This window comes from Euprymna scolopes, chromosome 32 (assembly GCF_053919585.1).
Source record: "Euprymna scolopes isolate OS-2025 chromosome 32, ASM5391958v1, whole genome shotgun sequence".
NCBI lineage: Eukaryota > Metazoa > Mollusca > Cephalopoda > Sepiida > Sepiolidae > Euprymna > Euprymna scolopes.
Genome location: NC_136513.1, coordinates 87,960,550 through 87,977,975, shown reverse-complemented (window position 1 = coordinate 87,977,975; position 17,426 = coordinate 87,960,550). Strand labels below are relative to the sequence as shown.

The 17,426-nt window shown below is 36.0% G+C and overlaps 1 protein-coding gene across 2 annotated transcripts in view; it reads right to left on the bottom strand.

Annotated features, from left to right (window-relative positions):
- LOC145256466 (carbonic anhydrase-related protein 10-like) overlaps nucleotides 1–17,426 on the bottom strand; it is a 696,397-nt gene that overhangs the window by 6,419 nt on the left and 672,552 nt on the right. The window contains exons 10-11 of one of the 2 annotated variants that reach the window (XM_080115400.1): nucleotides 6,793–6,885; nucleotides 265–327 (exon numbers count right to left, since the gene is read on the bottom strand). In XM_080115400.1, coding sequence (XP_079971526.1) covers nucleotides 302–327; nucleotides 6,793–6,885 — 119 coding nt within the window. In that variant the 3' untranslated portion in view covers nucleotides 265–301. The remainder of the gene's footprint in view (nucleotides 1–264; nucleotides 328–6,792; nucleotides 6,886–17,426) is intronic. The other variant, XM_080115401.1, reaches the window with a different exon arrangement.

Genomic DNA, 17,426 nt, shown 5'->3' with positions numbered 1-17,426 from the left:
CAAACAAAAAAATCAAAACAAAGAAAAACAAAAAAATACCAAAAAACAAACAAAAAAGGAATAGAATCAAAGTCAACAATCAAACAACAACAAAAACAAAACAGAAACAAAAAACACCAAAAAACAAACAAAAAAGAAATATATTCTAAGTCAACAATCAAACAACAAAAAACAAAAACAAACAAAAAACAAAAAAAAGCAATGGAATAAAAGTAAACAAACAAACAAACAACAAAGCCAAAAACGCTCGAAATGTCTACATACCTTTCATGAAAGAAGAGTCCCCCGAATTTCGCTTCATTCACTCATCGTGGTAGCGTTTATTTACTAAAAAGATAAGAAGAAGAAAATAAATTAATACTGGATTCGTAACTAGCAGGATTACCCGGCGTTGTCCGAGGGTAAAGTTGAAGTAAAGAATAAATAATTGTGAAGCTAAAATCGATAGATCATCCTTCACAAGTGTAGTTTGACGTTTAGGAAAATATCTGCATATTTTACATGTGTTTTTACGAAAATCGAAGAACAATCTTATAGTTAAATAATTAGAGATTTATAAAGAATCGGAATCGGTAATTGTACCGGAATCGGGAATTTAGCACGGAATCGGTAATTGTATCGGAATCGGGGAAATATTGGAATCGTCCAATCACTAATATATATATATATATATATATATATATATATATATATATATATATATATATATATATATATATATATATATATATATCGCAGCGCAGATTATGATGATATAATCATTAGACCACTATGGCCGGATGTAACGACATTTAAATAATACATGTTAAAAATTTCAACGATATTTTTCGTGGTTGAGATTGGCCGTGGGGTTTGTTCCTTGCTAAAGAGATGGCTTCATGGCCGGGTTCGAATCTCCCGACCGGTTGTAATCGTGTCATCCTGCACTGATGATTCCCGAAAGGATAAAACACTAGTGTCTGTAGGTATTAAAAAAATATTATTGTAATATATATATATATATATATATATATATATATATATATATATATATATATATATATATATATATATATATATATACATACACACTCTGCTGATCAAAAATTTAAGACCAATAAAAATCTTTAAAAAAAAGTTTTTTAGGATAGATTTTAAACTCCCTCGACTTAAGGTTACCAATACTACAATCTAAAATGTTATGGAAACAAAAAGCTACATTCCAAAAATTTATTTAAAAAAACACATTTTTATTAAATTAGCCTTTTTACACATGATGAAAATTATAAGACCAAAGTAAAAAATTCTACTAAATTGTACAAAAAGCGTATGAAAACATTCAACAATCAAACTTAATAAGAAGTTCTACCTCCACTGGTTTTGATGGCTTAAAAATTCTTTGGGGCATGCTAAAAATAGGGGGTTTCTATTAAGGTGTGGGGCATCCTGCTCCAGTTTTTGAAGATGGCTTCACGAAGTTTATTTTTTGTTGAATATTGTTTGCCATTTCGATAAACCTCTTTTGTTATCCATCCCCAAAGTTTAGCAAGGGGGGCATAGATTGAAGCTCAGACGAGCACTTGCCATGAAAATAACAATAAAACAGAGAAAGGCTTGCAATGTCTCTTCTGTGGGAAAGAGGTTGCAGGGAAGAGAAAAGGGCATCCCCCACTAAGTTACGAAGTCTATTTTGACCTCTGTCAATGCAGGGTAAGCTGTTTCTAGCAGCTTCTGCACAGATGTTGCAACAGTACTCCATCCTTGGCCGTACCTGGCTTTTGTCGGAGATATGTACGTCGAGGAGGCACAAGTGCAACAAGTTCATCAGAGAACATTTCATTTAAAAAATTGTAAAGAGATGCGATATAGCGGCGATGAATCAGGGGCTGGAACTTATTAGGAGAGACTAGTGATAGATGCACCAGCCCAGATGTGTCAACAATACTCCGCGCATGGTCGAATGATGGCTTTATAGAAGCACAGGATGCTGAATAGATAACATGCAACCAATATTAAATTCAATAGAAAATAATCAACAGTAATAATAGAAAACTATTGATATCATCAACAATTGTAATTGTAAAATCTATATATTAATACGATAGCATGTGTGTTATTTTCTGTGTCACACTTACATCCGGGTCTTTTAATTGTTATGCACTTCCATTTCTTGTAATAAATAATTTTACCAAGAATTTTTCATAAGTTTCGGTTTCGGTTTCGATTATAGCTGACGGCACTTAAGTAATCTCTTTTTTTAATAAATCATTTTTCAAGAATTCCTCATAAGTTTTGGTTTCGGTTTCGATTATAACTGATGGCACTCCAGTAATCAATTTATTTTTAATAAATAATGATATCAAGAATTCCTCATAAGTTTTGGTTTAGGTTTCGATTATGGCTGAAGGAACTCAATTTATATATATATATATATATATATATATATATATATATATATATATATATATATATATTTCATAAGATTTTATTTCGGTTTCGATTAAAGCTAATGCATTCAAATCATATAGATATATACTTTTTATTTTTGAAATCGCAGCGAAAATATGTGTATGTATGTATGTATATATGTATGTTCGCTTTTTGTGTATGTCCGAGAAAGTCTTTTTTTTCCGAGAAGCGATCGGTCGACTCAATTCTTCTTAAAACTTTTTGTATCACGTCTAAATCATAATATCTACTAGTAAACAACGGGGGTCGCTTGTCTATTTAATTTGCTCGACCTTGAAAAGATAAATATTCAACATTTTTCGATCGCCGCATGTGCATTAAGCTTTTTCGTATAATAATGTATTTACATAAAAAATAATAAAATTAATATATATATATATATATATATATATATATATTAGTTTTTATTATTCTTATTATTCTTTATGTAAATACAGTCAAATCTTGCTACGATGTGCAGACCGTTTCGATCATAGTTGATCTCATCAGGCAAGAAAATTAAAAAAAAATTAAAAAGGGTTCAGACCCTTTTTAATTTTAGAGGAGAGAAAATATGCTATGCCATGACTGGCGGTAAGCAAGGTTAATGTTCTTAGGGATTTAAATTTGATTATAAAAATCAAATTTCAGTTAATGAAGGGGGAGGGTAAAAGGATAGTATTGGAGAAGGATTAGACAGGGTGATAAGAAGGGAAAGGGTAAGACAGAGATATAGAGGGGGTATGAATTCACTAAGAAGGAGAAAGGGGGACAGGAAGGGTGGGAAAGTGGACGTACAGAAGAAAACAGTTGACATGTAAGGTCGAGGGTTTTAGGAGGCGATATTTACTATTTTATAATTCAAGTCATTTAAAAATGTCTAGACCCTTGTTGGAATTCAATTATTCTTAATTTTGGGATATCGTTCTACCTGGAGCATATATATATAGGGTGACCCCCCCCAAAAAAAAAACAAAAACAAAAGAGGCCATCTAGAACATATGCTTAGAACGGAGAAAAAAAGAAAAAAAAAAGGCCAAAGACCCTAGGGGTTTGATGTGATGTTTTGAATATAATAAATTAGTTATGACCAAAGTTTCATTTTATTCGAACAAAACAGTAAGTAACGGGGCCATAATTAGGGCTGGGTCCGTTTTTTATGGGTCAGTCTGTATAATATATATATATATATATATATATATATATATATATATATATATATATATATATATATATATATATATATATATATATATATATAGGAAATTTATTGCTGTGAGTCCAGAATGAATTTACATATTGTTTCCGCAAGGAAGATATCCTCTGAAGATGAGGAGAGATCCGACCAGCTTCGTCAGATGGACTCTGACGAAGCTGGTCGGATCTTCGTAGCGGAAAAAATATGTAAATTCATTCTGGACTCACAGCAATAAATTTCCTATATACTGCTCTGGCTACACATTGAGCACTCTCGTCCGGTTTTTTCACCACTGAAGAAATATATATATATATATATATATATATATATATATATATATATATTTATACACGTCAGATTTCAAATTATATATATATATATATATATATATATATATATATATATATATATATATATATATATATATATATATATATAATTTGAAATCTGACCTTATTTCCCACATGTATCATGTTTGAATTGGAAGATAAGTAGGTAATGTAACAGTAAATTTCAACTTCGGAGGTGGGTTAACGTGAAAAAAAAAAGTGACGTTGTATACAGGAAGAAGCTACATCAGATACATGGCAGAAACAGAATAACAAAGAAAACAATGATTATACTGTGTTATGATTAGTATAGGAAAAAATATTAACACATCAAAATTATTATGTGCATAGCTATTCTACCAGAGAACGACTGCAATTCTTCTATGTATGTATGTATGTATGTATGTATCTATCTATCTATCTATCTATCTATCTATCTATCTATCTATCTATCTATCTATTATATAAAAGGAATTTTGCGCGCGTGTGTGAGAGTATGTTTCCTATGGAACCAGAAACAGCTATACCGATTTTTATAAAATATCAAACAAATATACTTTATGTATCTGACAATGTTCTTAGATAGATTTTTTATCGGAATATCTTTGATAAGTCTCGATAGTCGATAATCGCAAAAATCCGATAAAAGAAGGCACAGGATTTTATTTTAAACCAAAGTTAACACCTTATAACGCCTAACATCAAAAGTGCATTTGGAAAGTTTTATTACCACACAAGCAGAAAGGCCCGGCATGCAAAATTAACAGTAGGTTCTTTGATATGACAGGGGCGTGTTCGAAATGAAAGTGTCTGTTTAAAGTAAAATTGCTCCGTGATATTTGACCTTTTCATTTGAAACTTAAATTCAAGCCATTATCATAACAGAAGCAGAAAGGCCAAGCATATAAAATCAACAGTAATTTCTTTGACAGTAAAAGGGCGTGTTCGAAACGAATGTTTCTGTGCAGAGCACAATTAAACCATGATACTTGACTTTTGCATTTTAAACTAAAATTCAAGCCATTATATATAAAAATAATTTTATAAAGTCAACAGTAGGTTCTCTACAGTGCAATGTAGATTACAATGTATTGTGAACTAAGTTATGCAGGGAGGCATTTGAAGCTTTCTGCCGGTGCACCGCGATAGGTCTCCAACTAAAGCAGGCAATAAATCGATTTTATTGGAAAATGAGTGATTTCACCGATTTTGATGACAATAAAAAAAAATATGGAAGTGTGAAATATTCAATGATCATCGTTGAATTGTGTTGGGACGTGGATAAACTTAATGTATATTAGTTTACAAACCTTCACGAATCACTTTCTGACACCTAGTTTTATGTCTAGAACTTGCACACCTACCAGACGCCCTCTTAAAGTAAAAAAAAAACAAAAACGAACTTGGTATGATGACACTTTTCCCTACTCGTAAACCCTGACTAAATATTCAAAATCACACAGTATTCACCGGCCAAATGAGATCTCAAAATAGCTAACCCACATTTGCTTTTACGAGGAATGGTGCACGTTCTCCAAATGATGTTACCTCTAGTAATAGCTCTAAGCTGGACACTCCACCAGACTAGATGAATTATTGTTCTTGAATCCAGTCAGTTCAAGAGATCACAAGAAAAGCAGGTAAATGTTTCGTTTAGGTCCACCTCCACAATTTTCTTTAAAATGACGACATTTAAAGGTTTTCGACTATGCTGAATACGAAAATCGCATTGAAATATTGCAGAGATAAGTAGTTATCAAGATAGAAAAAAATGCATTATGCACGGTAATTTTGGCGGCCATCTTGGTTTTTTTCCTTCGTGTAAAATTCTGATTGCTTAGGGCGCTAAAATTACCGTGCATAATGCATTTTTTTCTATCTTGATAACTACTTATCTCTGCAACATTTCAATGCGATTTTCGTATTCAGCATAGTCGAAAACCATTAAATGTCGTCATTTTTAAGAAAATTGTGGAGGTGGACCTAAACGAAACATTTACCGAAAAGCATACTAAAACATATTTAAATGGTCTAGGGGAAAGGAAATTAATGTTCTTTAGTCACTAGATCAACGTTTAAGAGGTAAGGGCTAATATTGATTGCACACTCGGATATCTATGTGTCGCATATCGAGATCAAATGTTCCCATAAGTAGGAGGTCCTTCATTTCTGAGATTTTAATTATGAGACATTATACAGGAATTTTCACAGATCAGTAACGAAGAAACGAGAAAACGGCAAAGTACAGAATAGTTAACACCCAAGAACTTGTAAACCAAACAAAACAACACAATGTATATAAAACGGATAAGAATTAAATTCTCTACAGCATATTTTTAACATGTGCAAACGATTTTTTAAGAGTCATTTTCATGTTAAAAGCACAGAATAGTTAACACCCGAGAACTAGTAAACTAAACAAAATGGCGAAAGCCAACCAGTATTAACGTGTGTAAACGATTTGTAAGATAGTTTTAAAATGTCTTTACAATCATTTGAACACAATAAAAAAAAAATATTAGTGGAATTTAATTTTAATACGTTTGATGTACATTATTTCTTCTTACTTTTGTTTACGGGTTCTCGAGAATTAATAATTTTGTGTTTTTTTTTACCAATAAAGTTCTGAAGCCGTATTTTCGTACGATGACCGATCTTAACAAAGATACAACACAAATCGTCAAATATTGAACAAAATACGAAACGAAACGTCAACTGAAAAATCGATAAATAAATACAATAAGGGAAGAAGTTAGAAGGAAGGCAGGAACGGAGGAAAGAAGGAAAAAAGGGATACGAAGAACTAAACTACATCGTAACAAATTCAAAGTTATTTACATTCTATTCCGGCCGGCATGACATCAGCGAAAGTCTGGTCGTCTACCACCCCAGTTGCGTCGGCTGTAGCCTCTGTTTCGTATTTCTCACCCACTGCGAATATAGGAATCGTATGATTCAGGTTTTGAAAAAATTACAAAGAAAAATGATAAAAATAAAATACGATAAAAAACAAAAACAAAAAACTTTAGTTGTTTATTTAAAAAAAACCCATATCGTCATGAAATAATAAAAAAAGATATTTATCGACTTGGATTGTTTGGATCATTTGGACATATCTTCTCATCTTAGGCCCCAAAAGAATCCACAGCGCAACGGATAAGGTACTAAGTGAAATGCAATTCTAATAGATGCTCTCCTGGGGATTGAAGGTTCAATCCTCAGTGTGGGCGTTACTAAGAATATAATTGCGAATTACCTCAGATTTCTACCTAACGGCTATACGACATCATCATATTTATACACCAGTTCCCGTTAGATTACTGAAGTTAAGCAACGTTGAGCCTAGTCAGTACTAAAATGGGTGACCATTTGGGAATTCCAGGTGCTCTCTGCTTATCTCAGCATTTTTTTTAGTCTGTCTTGGGCCTCTTCTGGAAAGAAACTTTGTTCATAAAGTTCTGTTCTAGATAGCTTTGGTGGGGGGGGGCATAAAATATATAGCATCATGTTGACGCAATGATTCCTGTCAGATCATTGAAGTTAAGCAACATTGATCCTGGTCAGCATTAAAATGAGTTCCAATTTGGGAATACCAGGTGCTGTATGTACTCTTCGCTTATCTCAGTATTTTTCTAGTCGCTCTTAGGTCTCTTCTTGCCGCTGGACCCAAGCAGTACTGATTCAGGTGTGGTTGGAGATTGTGCAGCTAATCTTGCAGGGGTGTTCATTGTCTCTTGAGACTGAACTGAACCATTGATTGAGAATTTCAGGTGCCGTATGTGTTCTCCGCTTATCTCGGCATTGTTTCCAGTCGTCCTGGACTTCTCCTTGCCACTGGACTCAAGCAGTGTCGACCCAGGAGAGGTGTAGTTGGAGATTGCGAAACTGTTGCTTCAGAATTACAAGGCTTATTCATGGTCTCTTGAGACTAAACGGAGGCATCTACCTGACGGGATGAAAGTATGCTACCCCCGTGGATTAAATAAAGCTTCCGTTTGAAATTCTGTGTAGATTCCCGAGTTCAACAAGATACACCTGAAGAAGGTCGACGTTTAGATGAGAAGAGAAGTCTGAATAATCCAAAAATATAAATCATCCAAAAGTCAAAAACAAATTTATGTTATATATTTCAGTTTTGTATTTCCAAAATTATAGTGATGTCTTTTATCTTGTTTGTCACCGTGCACACCTTTTTACCTGTACATGGTTGTTTTAGATGGTCGGAGGAAGAGCGGATAAATAAATAAAGGGAGATGTAGTGGAAGGAAGTGAATGACGTAACTAATAAGGAGGGAAAGAAAGAAAGTGTGTGTATGAAGGGAAGGATAGAGAGAGAGAGAGAGAGAGAGAGAGAGAGAGAGAGAGAGAGAGAGAGAGAGAGAGGGGGGGGGAAGACGGAGAATAGTGAGAAAGAGAAAGAAGAGAGATAAAAAACAGGAGAGAGTCGGCGGGAAAAGAAAAAGAAAGCGAGAGATAGAGAGAGAAAGAAAGAGAGATTGGGAGAGAAAGAGAAAGATAGAGAAAAAGAGAAGCAAGAAAAGAGAGGAGAAAGAGAATAGTTTATTTTGACATCACAAAAAGGGCGAATTGTATGAGAAGTGATGAGAGAAATGGAATGTGTCACGTTGTTGAGTGACCGTATTCAAGTGTAAGTGGCGTGATTATTCAAAGTTACATTTTACATCCAATGATCTCAGCTTGACTTTTACTATCTAACTCCTTGAACAGCGAGAAACAAAAGCGTATTAACAGTTCAGCCAATGTGCCTCCCACGCAAAATATTCTGATTGGATAATGAATTAATCACTCAGCGCAGAAGAGTGTAAACTTACGCAAAAGGAAATAATGCGTCAACGTGTAAGTTATTTTCATAATTCGAATTCTAAAAGTTCACAAGCGGCACAAAGGTCAAAGTCATCTAAAGGTCAAAGTCACTCTCCAAATCATTTTTTTACTATCTTGTTCTAGCATGATGCCAAATATTCACCTGCTATCTCAGACCCGCCAACAGGGAGATCTTTTTAAGATTCTAACCGCCCCTTTAAGTGCAATTGTTTGTATTTCACTTGCATTTGATTCACCGAGTATATTTCCAGATAGTTATTTAAATTCATTTTCATGAGTTCGGTTTCTTCTATAATTACTGGAATAATGGAGATCTTCCTAAGATTCCAGTTTCTTTTCATGTCGTACATAAGAATTCATGTTCCGTTATCTTTTCTCTCTTACCTTCATTTAAACCATCAACCGTTAACATTTTTTTGCCCCATATCATGATGTCAGGTTTAATTGTGTAGTTTTCTAGTTATGCAGCTGTAGGAATCTCATATTCAGAGTGAACGGTGTATGACTTATTTCCAACTGTTTCCAGGATTTGCTGCTGCATATGATATTCAAAGTTTTACAGATGATCCAGTGGAGACATTCAAACACTGTATTCTTTCGCATCGTATAGTAGCCGGACCAAATCAAAATAATCTCGTAATATTTACATATAAAAGAAAAACATTGGTGGCATAAAATAAGACGTGGAAAATTAGTCTATAAGCAATTTTTTGTGTGTTAGATAACAGAGGTTGTATGTACTCAAACATTGAGAATCCAGAATGAATCGGAGAAAGAAATTCGCGAGAATGATTCGTCCTAGTTATTGAACTTGCTTGTCGTAAGCCGACACCATCTAGCTTGAATAGAGTTGAGGCGAGTTTTGTTTAAGCGATGAGCGGGAGAGAAAGAAAGAAAGAAAGAAAGATAGATAGATAGATAGATAGAAAGCGAATTCCAGAGGCGCGCCGTCAGCCAACATCTAAACCCATCCATTATTTTTAACTTCACCAACACCAACATCCACAATAAAGTTGATTTATATTCTATAAATTAAGAGTACTTGTTCGTCTGAGTACAGCATAATATGATAAGTGTGTTAAAATAGTAAATTTGTAGATCAAGACTCTTAGATACCCTTCCAAAAAACAAAAAAAACAAAACAAAAAAAACAAAAAAAACAAAACAACAAAAATAAAACAGGTTCTACTTGTGTTAAGCGATTACGTGTAAGTTAAAAAGTTGCCGACTATAGTCGAAGATGACCCGATGACTCCTTTTTAATTAGCGGTTATACCGAAGTGTGGATTACTCCACTTACGCTTGATCCTTCCTTATAATGCTAAGTGTTTAGCAAGCGGGCATACAGCATCATTTTTCAAAGTCTTTGGTATAATTTGATCGAGAATTTAACCCCGATCTCCCGACCCATTAGCAGACACACGTTATATTATGACAATCGGTAATCAGGCAATCTTTACTATTGACGACATAAAAGATTTTCAAAGAAAATATAGTTAGAAAATTATAGCTAAACAATTTATTAAGATTCACCAGAGAGTTAATAGTTAATATCTCGTTAAGCTTCAACGGTGTCTTTACATTTTAACGGTTTCAACACATTGCACGATGAGACAGTCGCATAGGAACAAAAAGTTTTAATGGCGAATTAATTCAGAGTTAGATTTTACACCCAATGTCAAATCCATATTTGATTTTACACCCATGTCAAATCCATATTTGAATAGTTCCATAGCATTCCTGGCTCGTTCAATTTGACGTTTACTATCCGACTTCTTGAGCAGCGAGAAACAAAAGTGTATCAACAGTTCAGCCAAAATGCCTCCCACGTAAAATATTCTGATTGGATCATGTATTAATCACTCCGCGAGGAAGAGTGTAAACTTACGCGAAAAAAAAAATAGTGCGTCAACATGTATCTGCTGTAAAGTTATTTTCATTATTCGAATTCCAAAAATTCACGAGCTGCACAAAGGTCAAAGTCATTTTTTTATTAATTTTTTTTCTAGACGCATATCAGGCATTCACCTGCTGTCTCAGACACTCTGAGAAATCTTTTTATGATTCTAACAAATGGGTCGGTTAATTACGTATAAGAATCACTAAGCATGATAAACAGTCAAACCTTTCTATTGACAAAATAAAAGATTTTAGGAGAAAAGTTGGAAAATTATAGCGAAACAGTTTATTTAGATTCTATCGTCGTTAATCGTCACCAGTGTCGTTACGTTTTAACACGGACTCACACGTTGTGTGCAGATACAGTCGAAAAAGAACAAAAAAGGAAATTCGACTCAGGTTTTTTTAGTTGAAATAAAAGGCTTTTATTCATGGTACTTTCCAAACATCGCATTGCATCTCGTTTTAAAAGTATCTTGGTTCGTCATGTAATTAACAAAACCCAGCCGTGTCGAACACGTGCTTTTTCTTTTCCCGCGTCGATTTCAAATCTCTCACGCCGGCCCGTCTTCACCTCGTTCTCCCGCCACACGGAATTTTTTAAATGTCTCTTTTCCTTTCCGCTGCTATGTCTGCAGCGTGCCTCACGACACACGGTCGCTCGACCAATTTTTTTTTTTTGTTCAAAGTTTGGATTGCATCTTGTTTTAAAGTTTCTTCTCGCCTCTGGCCGCCCACGTGTTTTTGTCCACTTTTCTATCACTTCCCTTCTTTTTTCGCTGTGACGTCATTTCGCGCAACGGCTTGCTCATTTGCATATGTGAGATACTACCACTGGTGCTGCTGCTGCTGCGCACGCGTCAGCGGCTCTGTTGAAATATAAAATCTCGTGCAGATAGACCTAATTTTTTCTTTTTGAGATATGGAAAGTCCTATATCTATGTTGATAAACCAAATACAATAAACCACTTGGAAGACAACACTCGATGCATTATTGCCAAACTATCTATCTATCTATCTATCTATCTATCTATCTATCTATCTATCTATCTATCTATCTTGCATTCCCAAACCAAAAAATTACATATTTATATTTTTTCCTTCATAGTATTTTATTTTGTCTTATACGTGTTTCGTTGAATGGCGTACGAATACTAGACAATTGATCAGTTAATATTTTCCTGTGAAAAATAAGCACTTCCAAAGTTTTTTTTCAAAATAAAGAAGTTTGTACACACACACGCACACACACGCACATACGCACACATATCTGGATAAATAACGACAAATCATAAAATAAAATGCTATGAAAGTATAAATAAAAAACAGGAAAAAAAACCAATTAAAGTCTGGAACAAATTTGCATATCTTTTTTAGTTTTAACATAATTGAAAAAAATATAATTTTTTTTACAAAAACACACACGTATATATATATATATATATATATATATATATATATATATATATATATATATATATATATATACACAAGTAGAACGATAACATTGTCGCCCTAGAAAAGATATGATTCCATTTCCGTTTGATAAAAACCGATTTTTTTTTGTTGCAGACCATCTACTAGTTGGCCAGGAGCCTTCTATCATGTCTGAAAGTGACACAATGTTCAACGAGCAAGATCGGAGATGCGCCGCTGTACGACTCATGCTTACTACCGAAACAAGTTATGACAACAGAACCAGTGGCAGCACCCTCAAACTGAAAATCCAGAAAATACGGACGTGACCAGTGTGATGAAAACAAAGTTTCTAGCCACGGTTATGGTCTTTGGTATGGTTTCAAGTGACGGCCACGTCGTGCCACTTCAAATCTTCGAAGTCGGCTTAAAAAAGTCAACACCAAAGTGTACCTGGATGTGCTGAAGAGTGTAGTGATTCCCGGGTGCAGTCAGGTGGCCATTGGCAAACTCTGGGTGTGGCAGCAGGACGCGCCGCCGGCCCACAAGTCCAAAAAGACCCACGCTACGACTTTCTACCTTTCTCTTCCTTCTGTCCCCCCCTTCCTCCCTCGATCTCTACCCACTGAACTACTTCGTTGGTCATACGTTGAGAACATCACCAAAGCCAGCCCGATCGCCGCTATCCACCGCGTAATCGTCGAGCTCCCGCCTCCGCTTGTAGAAAAGCCATGCTCCCAGTTCCGGACGAGGCGGTGATTGAGGCTGAAGGCGGTTACATTGAATAGATATAAGCTTTACTACACATTCATCTTACCTGAAATTATTTTTTCAATAATAAATTTTAAATAAAGCTGTAGCGTTTTTCCTTTAGAGGGATAATTTTATCGTTCCACCATACATATATATATATATATATATATATATATATATATATATATATATATATATATATATATATATATGTATATATATATATATATATATGTATATATATATATATGGGGTTAGCACAGTAGTCTACAGAGCAGAGTGTATTTTAATGTGATAGAAAACTAATTTATTAAAATACAAGAAAAAAAAAAACAGTGCTCGTTGTAATGCTCACATATAATAAGCTCGATAGGCAAAGTCAAATATCTGTTATGGCTTGCAATAAGCCACAAAGAAAACAGAACAACGGAATAGAGTTTAAACAATGTATTACTGGAACAACATAAAAAGGTGACAACTGAAAAGAGTATGAAACGTAACAGAGCAGGCGAGGGTCGCTCTGGTGTTAAATCCACACCTGGGATCAAAAGTCTATGGTTTATATAATTGATAGAACATCCATTTAGAGGGTGATTCCTCCCCCCCCCAGCTGATTTCCGCGGTTGTGAAAATCAGTATTTCTTCCTTTTGGGGCAGACCACCAAGGGGTCGGTGCGCTTCCTCTTTCTGCCGGAACGTCTCGGTTCTGATATCCCTTTTGGAGGGTCTATGTCAAAACAGTTATACACAGTTTCAATCGCCTCACTGCCGTCCTGCGGTGGTTCTTCTTGATCCTCGTAAAAGCGTTTCCTGATTTGGTTCAGGTGCTTCTTATGTTGGAACTTTGGCCCCTGAATGATGCATGTAACATGGCCGATTCTTCGTAAGATCGTGCCCTGTTCCCCAAAAAGAAACGTTATTTCTAAAATGTCTAAAATACACGTTATCTCCGCTGTTAAACCATTTCGTTGTCATTGTAGAGGTTCTGTTGTGTACTATGTGTTTGTGTAGCAGTTTATCAAATACGGATTTTATTTTCCGTCCAAACATTATTTCTGCTGGAGATCCCACATCTGGTTTGTTCGGATTTCTCGTGATTCTCTAAACCTGCAGAAATTGCTGAATGCCCTTTTATGTCGGTGTACCGGACGCCTCTTTTAATGCCCTTTTAAGCGTATCGACAAAGCGTTCGGCCTGGCCGTTGCTACTGGTGTGGTACTGGGGTGTTGTAATATGCTTGACTTGATACGTCTCGCAGAATTCTCTGAACTCTGTCGAGGTGAACTGTGTAGCGTTGTCGCTAACCAGACAGTCTACAACCCCAAACCAAGCAAACAATTCCAATAAAAAATTTGTCCTTATTGCCGTGGTCGTTTTGTTGCATCTTAGTACCTCTGGTCAACTACTATCAGGTAGTAAAAATCCTCCACAGGTCCCGCATAATCGATGTGGATCCTCGACCATGGTTGTTCAGCCTTAGGCCAAGGTTTATATATTATCGTTGGTGCTTTTGCAGCCAAAGCACAGCCTTTGTCTCTATTCACCATGTCGGTAATATCTTGGTCCATAGCTGGCCAATAAACAAAACTTCTCATTAGGCTTTTCATTCTGTTTATTCCTGGATGCCCCATGTGAAAATCCTTGAGAATTCTTTTTTGAAGGGTTTGGGGGATGACAACCCTTTCACCGTTTTTACATCACTACGTAGTGCCGCGATTACTGAATCTTCAAGAGGTTCCATTTTGGCAGGAATCAGTCTCAGTAGACCGTTTGCATGGGCTAGTTGTTTTGAGGGGAGAAATTAAATTGTAAAATTATAGTTCAGCAGAATAGTTCCCCATCTTAATAGTCGGTTCGCAGTGAATGCTGGAAGACCTTTTTTTGATCCAAAAATGGATATCAACGGCTTATGGTCAGTTTGTAGAAAAAATGTCTTCCGTACAAGAACCGGTGGAATTTTGAAACTGCAAATATAATTCCTAGAGCCTCTTTCTCGATCTGAGAATAATTCTTTTCCGCTGGCAAGAGAGTTCGTGATGCGAAAGCAATAGACTGTTTCGAGCCACCCGGCATTCGATGTAGCATGCACGCCCCGACGCCATATCGACTAACGTCGCTAGCTACTATTATGTTCAACTGCGGGTTGAAGTGCGCTAGGAATAGTTTTGAGATCAGGATTCTTTTTATTTCTTGGAATCATGTCTGCCAATCTTCTGTCCACTCCCAAGCCTTATCCTTTTTCAGCAATTCATTAAGTGGTGCGTGCAATTTGTGCATATTTGGGATGAACCCCTGGTAATAATTTGCCAAACCTAAAAAACTCTGCAATTGAGTTATGTTTACTGGTGCCGGCATTTCTTTAATAGCGGTTGCCCTGTCTGGGCCTGGGCGTCTGCCATCTTTATCGATTATTTGACCCAGGTATTTAATAGTTTGTAAAAAGAAATCGCATTTATTGGCTTTGATCTTAAATCCATAATCTTGTATTCGACTGATTACTTGTCTGATATGTTTTTTATGTTCCTCCCTGCTTTTGCTCGCTATGATAATGTCATCAAGATATACGATTGCGGCGTCCAAGACGGACAGCATAGTATCCATTACTTGCTGGAATATTGTGCGTGCTACCTTGATACCAAACGCGAATCTTTCGTATCTGTAAAAACCCCGATGAGTGTTAATACAGAGGGGGTTAGCGCTTTTGTCGTTTACCGGAATCTGTAGGTAAGCGTCGCTTAGGTCGATCTTAGAAAAAAAGTTGCCGCCATTTAATTTCGTGAACACTTCTTCTGGGCTAGGTAATGGATAGTGAAAATCTTCTAAGGACCCGTTGAGTCCGGTCGCGAAGTCGGCGCAAACGCGAATATCCCCGGACCTTTTCTTTACGTAAACTGCCAGAGCAGCCCACTCACTATATTCAATTTTAGTCGGTATACCGATGCTTTCTAACCTGTCTAGTTCCTGATTTATTTTGTTCAGGGAAGCGAACGGGACATTACGTTTCTTTTTAAACACCGGTTGTGTGCCAGATTTCAACTTAAAATCTGCGGCCATTTTTGTACATCTCCCCACGCCAGGAATAAATACGTATGTGAATTCTTTTTTAAAATAAGTTATAAGTTTCTCCGTTTCTGCTGGGCGGGTATCTATTTTCTTGCAGAATGTGGATATAGGGAGATCCCAGAGACCAAACTCATCCATGCTGTCAGAACCGAACAGGTTCTCACTATCTTTAAGCACATACAATCTTAGTTTTTTTGTTTTCCCCAGTAAAGTGACGTTTGTAATTAATTCACCTTCAAAATGAATTTTTGTACCATTAACGGCCGTCGCCGTTCTGTTAGTTTTTAACATAGTCGGATTTCGTAATATTTTCCAAGTTTTGAGATTTATTATTGAACTAGCGGGTGGTACCCGGCGTTGCCCGGGTGTTTCGAGGTGTGTGTGCTCGGGCGGGGGTTAGGGTAAGGGTCTTAATCAAAACATAAGAATAAGCGAAGTAAATATTAAAAAAAAACACAAAAAACTAATGTAAGGCAAACGAACGATGTTAAATGTAAAAATGGGGGGGGGGGGGAAAGAAGAAAACGCGAAACAGAAAAACGAACGTTAAAACTTCGTTAAAAGATCTAAAAATACCCCACCCCCCAAAAACACGTGAAAAATGACTTAAATAACCCTGTTTCACCATTAAAATAAAAAAAGACACCTCACACCACGATTCGAACCCAAAACCTTTAGATAATGAGGCTGCGCTCTAAGCAACTGAGCTAAGACGACGTCGACGAAATTTGGTCGTGTTCCGACGTCGTATGACGCATGCGTAGAAGCGAACGTGTCGTGAGAGGACGGTTTTTGCTGACCCCTCGCTGTAGAAAACTGATGATTTTAGGGTGAAGAAATTAATGTTTTTGGCCAATTTTTCGATATTTGTCGGGCGAAGGTTGGAAGTTTAAAATGATACTGATTTCGTGAAAGTTCGTGACCCGTGTCGAAAGTGTTTGCGAGACATACATACACACATTTTCGCTTTTATATATATAGACTAGCGGGGGTAGCCGGCGTTGCCCGGGTGTTTGGAGGTGTATGTTGTGGTGGTGGTGAGGGGTAGATTAAAACAACCCTGTTAAAAAAAAACGTTGGCCGGTTGTTTGGAGGTGTAAAAGAAAAAATAGTTTTAGTATAAAGGTAGGCTTGAACCACGAATATTTGACGCGGAGGTGGAAAGAAAATGAAAAAAAAAAAAAACCCTGCGACCTAACCATCTCGACCACGGGAACAGATTAATTGTGTGTTAAGTCGACGTTTATAAACCGAAATTAGCAGGTACGACAACGTCAAGTTGCGGAAGCCAGTTTCTGTTTTCCCCGCTACGCGGTGATGAAACAATAAAATAAAACACAAAAAAACTAACGTAAGGCAAACGAACGATAAAAACAGAAAAACGAACACGTGAAAAATGGATTAAATAAGCCTGTTTCAATATTAAAATTAAAAAAATCGGTGGGTAACCGGGTGTTTTTGGGTGTCGCTAAGAATAAGCGAAGTAAAAAAAAAAA